This window comes from Mirounga leonina, unplaced genomic scaffold (genome assembly GCF_011800145.1).
Source record: "Mirounga leonina isolate KUSES-001 unplaced genomic scaffold, KU_Mleo_1.0 Mir_82, whole genome shotgun sequence".
Lineage (NCBI taxonomy): Eukaryota > Metazoa > Chordata > Mammalia > Carnivora > Phocidae > Mirounga > Mirounga leonina.
In genome coordinates this window covers 43,994,581-44,010,087 of record NW_023270825.1, presented here as the reverse complement: position 1 = coordinate 44,010,087, position 15,507 = coordinate 43,994,581, and the positions used below count along the sequence as shown (strand labels likewise).

The 15,507-nt window shown below is 38.7% G+C and overlaps 1 protein-coding gene across 2 annotated transcripts; it reads left to right on the top strand.

Moving 5' to 3' along the window:
* The first annotated feature begins 317 nt into the window (after positions 1-317).
* CDKN3 (cyclin dependent kinase inhibitor 3) lies at positions 318-15,147 on the top strand. 2 transcript variants are annotated; one of them, XM_034993373.1, is made up of 8 exons: positions 318-389; positions 2,715-2,797; positions 4,406-4,461; positions 4,979-5,023; positions 7,561-7,783; positions 11,415-11,446; positions 13,203-13,306; positions 14,999-15,147. In XM_034993373.1, exons 1-8 carry the CDS (start codon positions 381-383, stop codon positions 15,083-15,085), a joined length of 639 nt encoding a protein of 212 aa, XP_034849264.1. In that variant the 5' UTR covers positions 318-380; the 3' UTR covers positions 15,086-15,147. The 2 variants fall into 2 exon arrangements, with proteins under 2 accessions (XP_034849264.1, XP_034849265.1); XM_034993374.1 differs by lacking the exon at positions 4,979-5,023.
* The last annotated feature ends 360 nt before the right edge of the window (positions 15,148-15,507 follow it).

The window sequence follows — 15,507 nt, the reverse complement described above, 5'->3', positions numbered from 1 at the left end:
AAGGCTTTCCAGCGTCCCCAAAGTGTCGGGGCTGCGCTCAGACGCTTTCTCCGCTCCCGCTTCCCGCCCTGTCCCCGCTCCCCACTGGCGGGAGGAGGGCGCCCTCCCAGCCAATCGGCGTTCAGTAGGGCCCTCCAGCCGCGGGTCTTTCAAAGGCCCCCTAGAAACCAATGAGCGGTTAAAGGCCGAGCCGGGGCCCTCGGGGGCGAAGGAAGAAACAGGGAGAGGGTCTGATTGGTTCCTAGAAGACGCCGCGCCCCACCTCACAGAAGGATGTACCAATGAGCTGAGCGAAGGGGCGGGCTCGGCGCGGGCGCTGGCTGAGACGCCGGTGCCGCTGGAGAGAGGCGGCAGCAGGTCCCGACGCGGGGCGGCCAGCGATGAAGCCGGTGAGTCGGGCCGAGGCTTGGACGAGCGATGCCACAGGGGACGGAAGCGGCCCCGAGGCCAGTTCTTGGGCCTGGGGACGGCCTAGGCGTGGTCGCGACCTGACTTGCACTGTAACCGTCCTGGGTCGGGGAGGTGGCGCTTCCCTGGACCGGGGAGAGCGATGACTGAGAAGGAACAGGGTCGGTGGCGGACGTGGGGACGACGGACATTGGCTGTGCACCTGTTGTGCACAGACTGGGAACTGCCGCCTGCCGAGGCTCCTAAGCCTCACGACAGCCCTGCAAGAGAGGGCTGAGTCCGGTTTTACGCAAGAAACTGTGACATGGAGAGCTAAGATGTCTCCGTGTATCAGTCTGCCTAATACCCAGCCCCGCAGGATGTCCGGGGATGCCCCGCGCACCCCTGGTGAGCGGTCCTCACCGCAGATGGGGAAAACTTCACGGAAGACCTCTGCCAACCCCCGTTTGTGGGCGCGTCACCATCCCCCGGGGCCAACTGGCACTGCATCCCTTTCTGCGGTCCAGAATCCCTGGGCCTGGGGGAGCGGAAACGTCCAACTCTGTTAGGATTTGTTAACCTGGCTGGGAGAGCCTGAATGAAGGAGCCACAATCACTCTGAAAATCTTGAGTCGTCAAAACTGCTTTAAAGAGAAAGGAAGAACAGACGCAAGGAGCTGAGGCCCCACCTGACTCAATCACCTACCACCAGGGTTGACAACCTACCGAATATTAAAGGACCTTCATTTGAGTTGATAATAACAACACAAAGAGATCCAAAGCAACTCATATCCATAGCCTAAATGGCTGTGTAATGTGATCTTGTAGTAAGTAAGGAACAAGACCATTATAGAATATAGCTTCAGAACTGGCAAGAACATTAGCTGGTTACACTTGCTAATCCCCATGTTTCCATGTGTAGGAGCATCAGCTGTCCTTCACTCCTGGCCTCTTTTTCCACTTGTTCCCAGAAGGGACAGAGTGAGAGATCTGATCCCCCAGTTTGGGAGGAGCTGAACAAAATAGCTGAACCCTTTCTTCCCTTCTCTCTGCACTGGGTTGTCCATTGCTCCCATGACTGGGTGGGTAAGTCCAATTCTGGAGTGAAGAATTGGCAGGTCCACTTGACCACAGCTTTAAAACCACATCCTCCCTTTGACACTCAGTAATAAAACTAACATATTGATCTCCATTTGCCTCTCCACTATTTTATCTCTCAGGTGGTTCCAACTTGGAAATGAGAAGAAAGTTCTGTTTTTTATTGGTCCTATAAAACTAATGTTCTCATGTAGAAATTATGCCTACAGGATTGAGTTCCAACTCCTTAGATCATTACACAAAGTCCATTTTGATCTCTCTAGTCCAGTGATTCACAAAGTTGAGGGCATGTTATTCTACCTGTCCACCCCCCATCAACCAAACTACTAGGCCGCATTGGGGTTATTTTTTGAGAAATGGGGTAGTTAAAACTACTTATTGGCTTCATCGCCTCTGCTCTGATGTCACAGTTCCTGAAAACAAGCCCTTTCTCCTTTTGCCTTTATTGCCTTAACTTCTTCCTCATCTGCCAAAAACTTCCTCTCATCCTTCAAAACCCAGCTAATATATCCCATCTGAAGTTTTCTCCCGCTCTGTAAGCAGTCACTCCCTTCTCTGCTCTAAAATGCATAGTTTAGGGGCACCTGGGTGGCTCAGTTGGTTAAGCATCTGCCTTGGGCTTAGGTCATAATCCCAGGGACCTTGCCCAGCGGGGAATCTGCTTCTCCTTCTCCCTCTGCCTGCCATTCCCCCTGCTTGTGCTCGCTCTCTCTCTCCGTCAAATAAAAAAATAAAATCTTTAAAAATAAATAAAGTACATAGTTTATGCTTCCGTTTTAGCATTTACAACTTTCTTTTATAATCTATGCACATCTCTCTCCAACTCTACCGAAGCTATTTATTTTATGGATCTTTGCATCTCCAGAGCTTGGCAAATGAATGTGTTTAAGAAATGTTTGTGAATTAATGAAGAGATCTCCTCACTTTATAGTTGTAGAAAACTGAAACCCAGAATAAACTGAAGTTGCTTCTCCGAAATTATACAGTAAGTGGCAGAAACAAAACCAGAATCCTGGTTAGTTCCCAATCCAATTCTCTTTCCACTACAGAGCACTGCAATTATTAATAGGATGGTAAAATCAATAATTTATTATTGATATCCCTGATCATTCTGATATTCCAGATTGAATAAATTGCAAATATGTATTCAGTGTGTGTTTAAGCAAGGATCAGCTTATATGTACATATTCTTCTTTACAGTTATTTAACATAACTGATTTCTTTTGAAGCCTAGTTCGTTGCAAACAAATGAGTTTGACTCATCAGACGAAGAGCCTATTGAAGATGAACAGACTCCAATTCAGATATCATGGTATGTTAACACTTCTGATCAATGATGAGCTAAATTACTTGATGTGTACATCATAATCCATGTAGATAATGTAGTCCACATATTGAAAATATTTAGTGATTCTCTTCTGCTGATTGTGTTATTCTAATCTTTAAGGGATCCTCTAACTCCATGATTTATTTACTATCTATGATAGAATAGGCTTTTCTTTTGGGTGGGGGATGGGCAGAGGAGAAAGTCATTCTTTATGCATTCGGAAAACCATAGTAGAAACAAGTAAGTGAGGAGCTGAGATAGGATCAGAAAATCTCCTATTTAGTACCAAGACCTACTTATTCTTTTATGACAAAAGAATAATATACCAAACATAGGATGAGATATTTGTTTATCATTTAGTCAAATCCTAGAACTATTTGCCACAATAATGCATCTATTAGCAGACCCTGCTTAAGATAAAAGTCATGTTACCATAGATACAAGAGCAAAAACAAATGTTTCTATATAGAATCAACTTCCAAATCTTGGCAGTGACTTATTGTTACACTAGAATCTCTACAACAATCAGTGCTTTCTCTCATCCCTGTAAAAGTAATAATCTCTCTATTTGAGAAAACATCATTTCCAATTATAGGAAGAGAAAAAGAGTGTGTTATCCCTAAAGTACCTTTTGTTCTGCCATCAAATAGCAATTATCTTTCATTTCCCCTTACATCCCCTTTAAAACTCAAAAACTCATCTAATTTTCCAAGTCACATGGTATTTATACAATGCCCTCTGTTTTCCTCTAAACTCATCTTCTGTCCTAAAGACCAGGTTAGCCTTTACCTGCTTTTGTCCCTGAGTACTGCAAACTGGGAATATGATTTCTTGAAATTATTTTATTTTAACCAAAATCCATTACAACAAAGAATGTTTTTATCATATGAAATTGTATCTGTTTAAGGAAGTCCTATAAAGAAATCTTAAAATAGTAATTCAATAGACTGAATGCTGGGGATGAAATCATCAGAAGGTCATTTTCTGGCTAATTCCCCAAGATTACTAATACAAAATACCTCAGATAACATACCACAGGGTAACTTAAGTATGCTTTATACTAGCCATAGGCAATCTAGGCATTATTATTTTTAAGTTAAGTTTAAATTAACTCACCATTTTTAAGAATTAAATTGTGACAGGGGTTCTTGGGTTAAGCATCCTACTCTTGATTTCAGCTCAGGTTATGATCTCAGGGTTGTTAAGATCAAGCCCTGTGAGCCCGAGCCCTGTGAGCCTGAGCCCTGTGAGCCCTGCATTGGGCTCTGCACTCAACAGGAATCTGCTTGTCCCTCTCCCTCCCCCCTCTTGCATGTGCTCTTACTCTCTCTCAAATAAATAAATAAATCTTAAAAAAAAAAAAAAAGAATTAAATTGTGACAAAGCAAATGATAAATCCTTGTTTTAAAACTTCCAGTCTTTCTGGGCCTTTTTGTGAATAACATATTGATATTTGCATATGCATTTTTGTTTTGTGACTATGGTAAAACTTTAAAACACCCTCGTTCAGTGCCAAGCACACATTTCTTAAATTGAATTTCCATTTATAACTTTATAAAAACTGAACTAAACTTAAAGTTTTATTCTTTTCAGGCTACCCCTGTCACGAGTGAATTGTTCTCAGTTTCTTGGTTTATGTGCTCTTCCAGGTAGGTAACACTGCAGGTGGCTTCCTATTGATATTCTTAAGACAATCTGTTTATCAGCTAATACATCACTGTACTGAGCAAGAAGAGAATTTCATAGATCATCAGCCTAGGGAGCTCACTTTTGGAAGCCCTCATGTGGGCTCTAGCTAAAAGAACAGAGATCACTCTTCAACCCTTCCAGACCCATTCACAGTTCTGCATTTCTGATTTACCTATCTTAATAAGACTTCAACACTGGGGTACAAGGTGAGGCTGAGGGCAACAGGCAGGTACTTGTTACAGAAAGGACAAAGAATAAAGACTCTTTGGATTGGGAGTTCCTTCAGCTGGGGTCTATGAGTCCCTGCAGTTACATTCCTAAGAATATACAAAATTGAAATCCACACTCAAAATGAAATTGAAACATAAAAATGATCATATAAGTATGACCTTGTAAAGTAGCTTTGTATGTGTTTAAATATATTTGTTATATGTGACCAAAAACTGACTTTTTCACTTGCCTTATTACTGCTTATAGGTTGTAAATTTAAAAATGTTAGAAGAAATATCCAAAAAGATACAGGTAGGTATAACATGAAACAACCATATTAATAGTTTTTTCCTAATAACACTGAAAATCTCTTTGTCAAAAAGAACGAACGTTAGTCTGTGCTCATATACCAAATAAATGTGTGTTATTTCATAGTTTCAAACTGTAGACTTATTCTAATACGCAAAGAGGTATTTGCAAAGGGCACAGAGAACTAACTCCTCATTTACTAAACACAGAATTGCTTTTCACTGATTGTTGTAGTTACACATATTGCATTTGAGTTTAAATTGTGTAAGTTGGAGGGAAGAAAGTATGTAAGTAGAAAACTGCCATTTCACTGCCCAGATCTTTGAACATACTGTCCTTTACAGACTTGATTATGATAGTAGAAATTAAGCCTGAGCTGAGAACCCAGAGGTAGTAGTGAAATTGTCCATGCTGGATAGAAAATTTAGAGAGCATCTAAGTGGGAAAGATGCAGTAGGGTCTGATCTTCACAGGCTCAAGGATGTTTATAACACTGTAGCCTCAAGTCTAATAACCCCATAAATATCCTACTAACCCACCCCACTTTGGAATTTACATATTGCATGGTACTAAAAAACTTGGATTTTCAAAATTTATCCTGGTTGGCCTGGAATATCTCAAGGCTGGTAGTCCTACTAATGTCCTTATAATACACCAAAATAAACATAAATAAATACACACACACCCTCATATACACAGACACACACATACACACACACATCTTGAGTCTGACCAGTATAAATTTTTGAAATCTTAAAATTTTTTCCTGGTTGTTTTGGAATATCAATTTATTAATTTGCTTTCTCTAATTTATTCTTTACCTACCAAAAAAAACTTACAGAGGCTAATTAGTTGACTCTTGCATTATTTGTAAAGATTCTCTGATTTAGAGGTACATGCCATGGTAGGAAGTTTTCATCTGGAGAACATTTAGGTCATAAGCAAACTATAATGAAAATCACTGATTCAAGAACCAATCTTACACATTTTGTAAAGCCCTATTCATTTAGTATCTTCTATAAAAGGGGTTTCTAGTATTTTACCAAACCTTTTGTTTTCCAGTGAGATCTTAAATGGAATCCAATGTATAAAAGATGACAATCTGATGGGAGAGACCTAGAATCTCCCTGCATCAGCCCCTGTGGTTCCCTCCTCAGAGTCCTTTCTAGGAAAGTTTGAAAACCACTGTATAATAGAAATTATCCATTGTGTGCAAGAGGCAGAGAGAAAATTACCTACTCTTAAAAATGGTTAAGTATGTGGACTTCGGTTTTAATCCTTTTAGAAGTACAAAAAAATAATAGTATTATCTAAAGCAACACTGTCCAACAGAAATATGACGGGAGCCACAAATAGAAGCTATGTATTTAATTTTACATTTTCTAGCTGCCATACTAAAAAAGTAAAAAAAGATGAAATTAACTTGATACATCTTATTTAACCTAACATAGCCTAACTGGTATCATTTCAATGGTTTTAAGCATAAAACAAATTATTAATGAGATGCGGGTTTTTGTACTTAATCTTTGAGATCAGATATGTATTTTACACTTACAATACATCTCAATTTGGACTAGCCACATTTCAAGTACAAATCTGGAGGTTCGTGATAAAAGGTGCTTAGTTAAATGTCCCTCAATTTAGGAGGCAGGGAGAGAGAGGAGGCTGAGATCAGCCAGAATTACTCATTTTGAATGTAAGACTCTATAGTGAATATTGCCATAAGGATGTTCCAGTGTATAGAATGGCCAAGAGTACTATTTTTTGGTTCATATTCATTATAGTGAAATTAGCTAAGTCTCCTAATTCTAACACAGTTAACGTTTTATTTCCTAGAGACCTAGTCCATAAAATTAAATGCATGATGGCAAGACACAGTACAAATATAAAGGAGAACATGAGCACCATGGGCATGCAGGAGATTTTATATACAGTGCTTAGGGTAAAACAAAACAGCAGAGGGAGGAAAGTAGCAAACATGGATTTTGTGAGAAGAAAATGAGAAAAAAATATGCTATCGTTTCTTCACAAGAGTTTATTTTGAATTATTAGATGTTTTAAAATTTATTTTTAAAGCCTTATTGAAAAAAGATTTTTTTCAAGAACAGCAATATAGTTGACTCATCTTAAATTTCAGTTAAAAGCATTTTGAATTATTAAGTCATTAATCATATTATAATTATATAATTATAATATGGTAATATTATAATCATTCTATTCTAATGCTATTATAATATTATAGTGTTATTATATAATTATGATTATTATATTAGAGTATAATTTTATTATTAAGGTGATTAATTTTAATCACCTTTTGGTTCAGGTGTTTCTAATTCCTATTTTGTGCTTAGTGACTTGATTTTTACCCTACTTTGAAGAGAGATCAATATTGTTTTAGCTTATCAGTATTTCAAATTTATAGATTATCATGTTATTTACTTAGTTTGGCTTAAGAAATATAACACCACATCCTCTGTCTTGACTGAATTTAAATTTGTAATATTTTGTACATGTGTATCTGTATCTTGGTTTATTGGCAGAAGAACTAAAGAGCTATGGTATACAAGACATATTTGTTTTCTGCACCAGAGGGGAACTGTCAAAATACAGAGTCCCAAACCTTTTGGACCTCTACCATCAGTATGCAATCATCACTCATCATCATCCAATCCCAGACGGAGGGACTCCTGACATAGCCAGCTGCTGCGAAATAATGGAGGAGCTTGCAATCTGCCTTAAAAATAACCGAAAAACCTTAATACAGTACGTTTTTCTTTTCTCCATAAATGACATGAGAAATGCTCCAGTCAGAATGATTTTTCTAATTATTGCATCCTTATTCACTTATTACCTACCTTCTAGTTTGGTGCAAGGATTAAAAGGAGATGAGGCATGAAAAGTACTAGCACAATGTCTGCTACAGGGCAAGCACTCAGATATCTGCCATTATTACTTTTGAAGAGTAAGGACAATAAATGAGTAGATTTGGAAATTTTTAGAACAGGTTTACAGGCTTGTTATTCTTTCCTTTTGCCTTAGAACTTTACTTATAATTTTGGGACCCTCTTCCTCCCAAAAAGGTGGGGCATCATTCTTATGATACCCTTACTCATTGGTCAGCCTTTCAGTTGCTTAGTTGCTTCCAACAGCAAAAAAAAAGTCAGTTTGAGGGGCGCCTGGGTGGCTCAGTTAGTTAAGCATCTGCCTTCAGCTCATGTCATGATCCCGGGGCCCTGGGATCGAGCCCCAAGTCAGGCTCCCTACTCAGAGGGGAATCTACTTCTCCCTCTCCCTCTGATCTTCCCCTCCACTCGTGCTCTCTCTCTCAAATGAATAAATAAAAAATCTTTTTTAAAAAGTCAGTTTTTTAAAAAATTAGCAAAGAAATCATTCATAAACAATGAGCAATCTTAAAAGTATGACTGGAAAATTATATTTGATGATATGAATTTGCCACCAGAATGAAAGAGGGACTCTCATTGTTTGTCAATGGCTACGCACAAACTGCTGGTATGGAAATTTAAAACGAAATAAAATGAGCTAAGGCGGAAAAAAAAGGAGGAGAGAGAAAAGTAGCTTGGAGAAAGGAAAAAGGGAGTGACAATCAGCAGTAGACAGCAGCGATACAAAGATGAGAAGTGGTGCTGGGGGTAATACAGGATGCTTTGCCAGAGGGAGACACACTGCAGAGGAGAGCCAGCCACAGGGAGCAAACTAGTCCTTCTCTGTGCTTCTCGTACGTTCTGCATCCTAATAAATTGCTTAATCCTTTCTGGAACAAGATAGAGTATCAAATAGCTTGATACCTCAAAAGCCCTAAAGTCACTGATTTGAACTAGAAAGTATGCAGACGATACCAAATAAGCAGGTAGGCTCAGCGCACCTAGGGAAAGGGCAAGCCCAGCCAGCTTCTCTCCTTAGACCTAGAGCTGGGGGGCCTCGTGCCAACTGTTCCCATTCTGAAGGCAAACCAAATAGTGCACGGGGCTTTGGGGATACACATTCTTCATGGCTGAACTAAACTCTAATGTACAGAGAACTAGAAACAATCCTACATTCTACAGTTTCCAGCCTTTCTCTAGAGAAAAGCATAATCTGTAACTGTAAGCAATTACTAATTGCTTTACTAATTATAAAAGCAAACTTTTAGAATAAGTTGCCTATACTAAGTAATTTTCTAACAAGTCTAAGGTAAAATAGCATTAGGTAATTTCATGTGGCTCGTGAAAAATATTTTCCAATTTTGGGACCCATTTTTCAAATCAGTTCTGAGATTTTTTTTTAAAATACATCTTTGAAAAAACAGCCTCTACTGAAAAGTTTCCAGAGATCAAACTAGCTCAGATTAGTGAAATTTAATGAATTCTACTTGAGCAGGTTCTAGCACACCAAATGCTGTCTGGTGTTTGAACAGAATACAAACAGGATGGAAAGATGTTTGCATATGTTGAATGCTTCTGGCTCCCATAAAATAAAGCATGTGATGACTGGAAATTTTCATCGTCCTAGAGCTTTCAAAGGTGTCCTACAGTGACTAATTTTCTATCCATTTTGTCATCTTTGAGTGCTCCCATTGCTAGACGGCTCTAGAGTTTATCCCTCAGAAACTGGGTCTGGTAAAATTTTTTCCACCATCTTGTTGTTTGCTAGCACTGTCCCATTGATTCTCCCTGTGCATTTTTGTTCCTTTATAAAATCAGCAGACACTGCTTGCCTACTGTACTATGCTGTTTCCTAGGGCTGTTGTAACAAAGTACTACAAAGTGGGTAGCTTAGAACAACAGAAACTTGCTCTCCCCCAGTCCTGAAGCTAGAAGTCCAAAATCAATATGTCAACAGGACCATATTCCCTCTGAGACTCTGGTAGAATCCTTCCTTGCCTCTTCCTAGCTTCTGGTGGTGGCCGTCACTCCTTGATGTTCCTTGGCTCACAGCTGCATCACTCCAATCTCTGCCTCCATCGTCACATGATTCTCTCGGTGTTGCTGTGTCTTCTTGGGGTATTTCCTCTTATAAGGACACCAGTCAGGGCACCTGGGTGGCTCAGTTAAGCGTCTGCCTTTAGCTCAGGTCATGATCCTGGGGTCCTGGGATCGAGCCCCTCATTGGGTTCCCTGCTCAACAGGGAGCCTGCTTCTCCCTCTCCCTCTCTCCACTGCTCGTGCTCTCTCAATCTCTCTCAAATTAACAAATAAAAAATCTTAAAAAAAAAAAAAAAAGGATACCATCATACTGGATTAGAGCCCACCCCTGTAACCTCATCTTAACTTGATTACATCTGCAAAGATCCTATTTCTAGATAAGGTCACATTCATAGTACCAGGATTAGGACTTCAACACACCTTTATGAGGATACAATTCAACCCCTAACACCCACTGTGTACCAAACACTATAAATACAGAACACGCACTGCGAGGCCCGCTCCCCACCCTCAAGGAGCCCAGGCTAACAGCACTAGCACGCAAGCGCAATAAGACCCTGTGGCTCATATCCTCTCCCAGCTTCATCTACAGTACCCCACGCTCATTCATGTTCCAGAGAAGTCGTCGGCACCCCATCAGGTTCAATAAACTCTCTAAGAAAGTTAGGAATTGTGTAATGCATTTTTTAAAGCATCCTTGAAAGTAATTAGAATGAATGGTTTTGTTGCTTTGAGGTTTAATCATGATTTTTTTCTGGAAAACCCAGTTATGCAGAACTGCTGATTTCTTCACAAGGCTAGACTCTAGCAGCTAACATTCATTTACTTCTTACTCTGTGCCAAGCTCTGTTGCAAGCTCTTTACAAATGCTAGTTACCTCATTCAGTCCTAACTATGATGCAGGTACTCTGGCTGTCACCATTTTTTAGGTGAAAGAAAGGGCTGAGGCCCAGCGAGGTGAAATCGCTTGCTTAGGTTCACATGTGTCATAATGACAGCCTTACCATTCAGCCCCAGACAGTGGGGCTCTAGAACCCAGGCTCTAAACCTCTGTAACACACCACCTCTGTACTCTTTTTAGATAAATGAAGAGTCATCATACGGACTTGTTCCATAACCAAGGTTTTGTTTAGACAGAGAGAGGAAAATAAACCGGCAGTTGGTCAAAATAGTCTGATTTCTATTTAGTAACATGTTCCATTTCTCAGATGTGGATCCTGGTGTTTAAAATGTCGATAAAAAGGCCCTGCCTACATTGACCGTTAGAGGTGTTCAGAATGCCTCCCAACAAATAAATAAGCACACTTTGCTCTTAATTAATTTAAAAATACTTATTAACCTCTGTGTGCCAGGCACTGTGCTAGTAGGCACTATTAGATTTAGAAAGAGAAGGCAGAAAGAGTAAGTCTTTAGTTCTAATTGGTGGGGTGGAAGGAAAACGTACAATATTCAAAACTGTGCTTCCCTTTCAGCTGTTATGGAGGACTCGGGAGATCTTGTCTTGGTAAGAAATGTGTTTTCATTATTCTGTCTTTTTTTTTTATCCTCAAAGTAGGCAAAAGTATCCTGTTTCTGGGCCATATGCTCACTTTGTATTAAAATGAGACAAAACACAATATAAATCTGCTAAGACCTAAAGAATTATTTAGGGCCCTTAATTTGGTATTCTCTAGAAAGCTAGAGTGTGAATGGAAGGTATTTTCAACACTGTTTTGAAGGATTCTGCAAAACATAATCTACAAGTCTTAGCACCTGCATTCTTGTGTTTTGTTTTGTTTTCTAATGTTTTCCCTATGCAGGTGTTATGATACTGACAGTAAATTCTAAATAATATCCATCATAAGTATGAAAACCAAAGTTAATTACTTCATGCAATTACTGTTCACCTTTGAAAAAATGTGTTAGGAAAAAAGATAGTTAACAAAATGGCATACTAGAGTAATAATTATTCCTTTTAATGTTGGACGGTATCAAAATTAAAAACGTTTATGCTTCTAAGGACATTATCAAAATGGAAAGACATCTCAGAATGGGAAAAAATATTTACAAAGTATATATCTGATAAGGGACTGACCTAAAATATACAAAGAACTCTTACAACTCAATAATAAAAAGACAACTCAATTAAAAAATGGGCAAAGGATCTGAATAGATATTTCTTCAAACAAAAATATACAGATGACCATTAAGGACGTGAAAAGATGCCTAACATCATTAGTCATCACAGAAATGCAAATCAAAACCACAATGAGATACCACTCAATATCCATTAGGATGCCTATTATCCAAAAGGTGGGAAAAAAATGTGTTGGGATGTGGAGAAACTGGAACTTTCATACATGGCGGGAGAGAACGTGAAATGGTGCAGCTGCTTTGGACAACAGTCTGGCATTACTTCCTCAGTTAAGCCTAGAGTCACCATGGGTCCCAGCAATTCCACTGCTGGGTGTATGCCCAAAACAAATGAAAACATGTCTACATGAAAACCTGTACACGAACATTTATAGCAGCATTATTCACAACAGCCAAAAATGGGACCAACCTAAATGCCCATCAACTGACAGTGGATGTATAAACAAAATGTACATCCATACAATGGAATAGTATTCATCCATAAAAAGGAATGAAACAGGGACATGCCACCATAGTAGACCCTGCAAGAGTAAACTGGGAAGTTCAGATGTTTCATTATTTTGTTTGAAACACTGTGAACTTTTTCAGACATCCAGGTTATATTTAAACATAAATTTTGAACAGATTTATCTTCAACACATTATGCTAAGAAGCCAGTCACAAAAGCCCACATATGATTGCATTTATATAAAATATCTACATTAGGCAAATCCATAGAAAGTAGATTAGTGGTTGCTTAGGGCAGGGGTGACGGGGGCAGGGGGATGATGAAAAGAGGGGACAGGGTTTTTTTTTGAGGGGATGAAAATGTTCTAAAATGGACCGCGGTGATGGCTGCACCTATCTGTGAATACACTAAAATCCACTGAATTGTGCACTTTAAATGAATGAATCATATGGTATATTGAACTCAATAAAGAACAAAGCCAGTTTAAACTTCAATTCGACCAGTAACTTAAAATCATAATTTAACTGTCAAAAACACATACTGAAAGTCTTTTAATTTATTTTGCACAATGACACTAAACTCCATCTTCTGCACCAGCGGAAGTCTAATTAAATATGCAATGCTCTACCCTATCATTAATTATTTAATAAAATACTATTTTCCTAACGTGTTCCATTAGTAGCCGCCTGTCTCCTCCTATACCTGTCTGACACAGTTTCACCACAGCAAGCCATCGACAGCCTGAGAGACCTGCGAGGGTCTGGAGCCATACAGACGATCAAGGTAAGGAGGCTGCCCGCTCCTGTGTGCTCACGGGTTAGGGGCAATTACAGACACGTGGAATCCATCATCAAGAGGGCAATGAAAACCCAAAGCATTCTGTTATTCATATATCACCTGCTCAAAATTTATGTTTAAATATAACCTGGATGTCTGAAAAAGTTCACAGTGTTTCAAACAAAATAATGAAACATCTGAACTTTCCAGTTTACTCTTGCAGGATCTACTACTGTTCAGTTTTTGCCCATTCAGTTCTCAGAATGAATCCTCTCATTTAGAAAAATTTTCCGAATTTTCCAAATGAGAGGATTCCTATAAATTTGGTAGTTTCTTGGCCAGAAAGATCTAATGATGATCCTATCATATCACCAAAACAGTTAACAAAGACAGATGAATGACTGTAACACAAAAAACCCCGCAAAGCAATGCTAATTATCCTTTGCCGTGGATAACTAAGGTGAAAACTTCACCATTTACTTTCCCCTTAACACTTAAAAATCTCTGCAGTAGCAGTGCCCCAAGGATATTATTATATATTAATGTTCCTGAAAGATTCTGCAAATTTCACTTTATTTCTAGATCTGTAAAGCCAATTTGCCTTCCTTTCCCAAGTACCCGGTCTCAGCATTAGGACTAAATCAGAGCATCAGGCACGAGAGTCCTGGCCTTCAGCAGCTTCCTGGGCTTGAGTCCATCTTCCCAGGGTCAGGGGTCTACCCAAGGGCCATGACTGTGAATTATTACAGTAACTGACAAATTCACCAAGCAGTCTGATTCTCAGGACTTAAATCAGGTCATTCAAAACAATCCATACAGGATCCACCTCACTGTACAGGTTCTGAAAACAGAGAATTCCCCTTCTTATCTCTTAAAACCAAATGATTCTTCAAATTCAAGATGTTTTCAGGCCTCTCTCTGAAACAAAACCAAATGGTCAAACATATCCGAGTGTGTGTGTTTTACATCTTTAACCCTGGAGAACATTAAGCCCGTGTTATATGGACTGTCAGTTGATCACCTCAGCGCTCTGTCACGGAAAGGCTTTCCCATCCCTGTGCTGATAGCCAGTAGTATGCAATTTCCACTTCCCAATAATGATAAAAAATGAGATTATTGGCAGAATAAGAAAATCCTCTGGGAAACTATTAAAACTCCAAGTAAATTATTTAAAGCTTTATTTCACTTATCTGTTAAGATTAGTGATTTTTTTTTTAATATTGACTACTGTGAACATTGTTCCAAATGGATTATGTCATCACAAGAAGCAGAAATCTAGGGCTTCCATAAACTAAGGAATAGGTTTTCTTCACTCTACCATTGTTAATTGCTATAGCATGTACCCTCTCCTCCCTACTTAACCCCCAGAGGAAAATACATTAGCAAAAAAGAATGCCTTCATGTATTATTTTTAATTTTAATTTGCTCCAGTAAATGCCAGTAAAGGGAGAAAGGATTTTACAGATTTATAAAACATTCAGGTGTATTGCATGTTACCTTCTGATTTTTAAAGCAATAGTTTTTTCACACTATATGCAGCTTTATTGAAAGGTAAAACTTCTCACAATGCAAACACTTCCTTACCCAAAAGGATGTAGAACTGTTCTTAGCAATTATTTTTTGATTCCTACTAGTATTGTGACTACTCTCCTAACTAGTTTTCTACAATATATTTCAATATATCTTTACTTTTTTCAGCAATATAATTATCTTCATGAGTTTCGGGACAAACTAGCTGCACATCTATCATCAAGAGATTCATTATCAAGATCTGTATCTAGATAAAAAAGAATTTCAAATGACATATATATGACCATGTCTGAAATTTAAGAGCTATTAACATAATTTGTATTGAAATGAAACTTACTAGTGTTACCAACCTGAATGTAAATGTGTATGTGCAGAATATTCCTAAAGCTTTTATTGACAAATCTGTTGTGTCTCTCATCTCTTACAGAAGATCGAAAAATTGCCATACAATTTTCCTTTTTTAGAAAGGCACTGACTTCTCTGGAATATTTTACCTGGAAGTAATGCTGAAACAAACATATGGAAAAATATTTGCCTATTTTTATTATTTACCATACGTTTACCTCATTTTACTATTTGTAACTACCAGGTAGAATATGACATACTAATAAGTATAAAAATTGGTTTGAGTACCCAAGCTAAAATCAAGTAACTTTCATCCTCTATTCCTCCCACAT

What these genes read in the sequence shown, in the direction of transcription:
- CDKN3 (XM_034993373.1), top strand. An exon ending in TGGTTTATGTGCTCTTCCAG is followed by an intron (nt 4,462 to 4,978) that starts GTAGGTAACACT and finishes TACTGCTTATAG; the next exon opens with GTTGTAAATTTAAAAATGTT. An exon ending in ACTCGGGAGATCTTGTCTTG is followed by an intron (nt 11,447 to 13,202) that starts GTAAGAAATGTG and finishes GTGTTCCATTAG; the next exon opens with TAGCCGCCTGTCTCCTCCTA.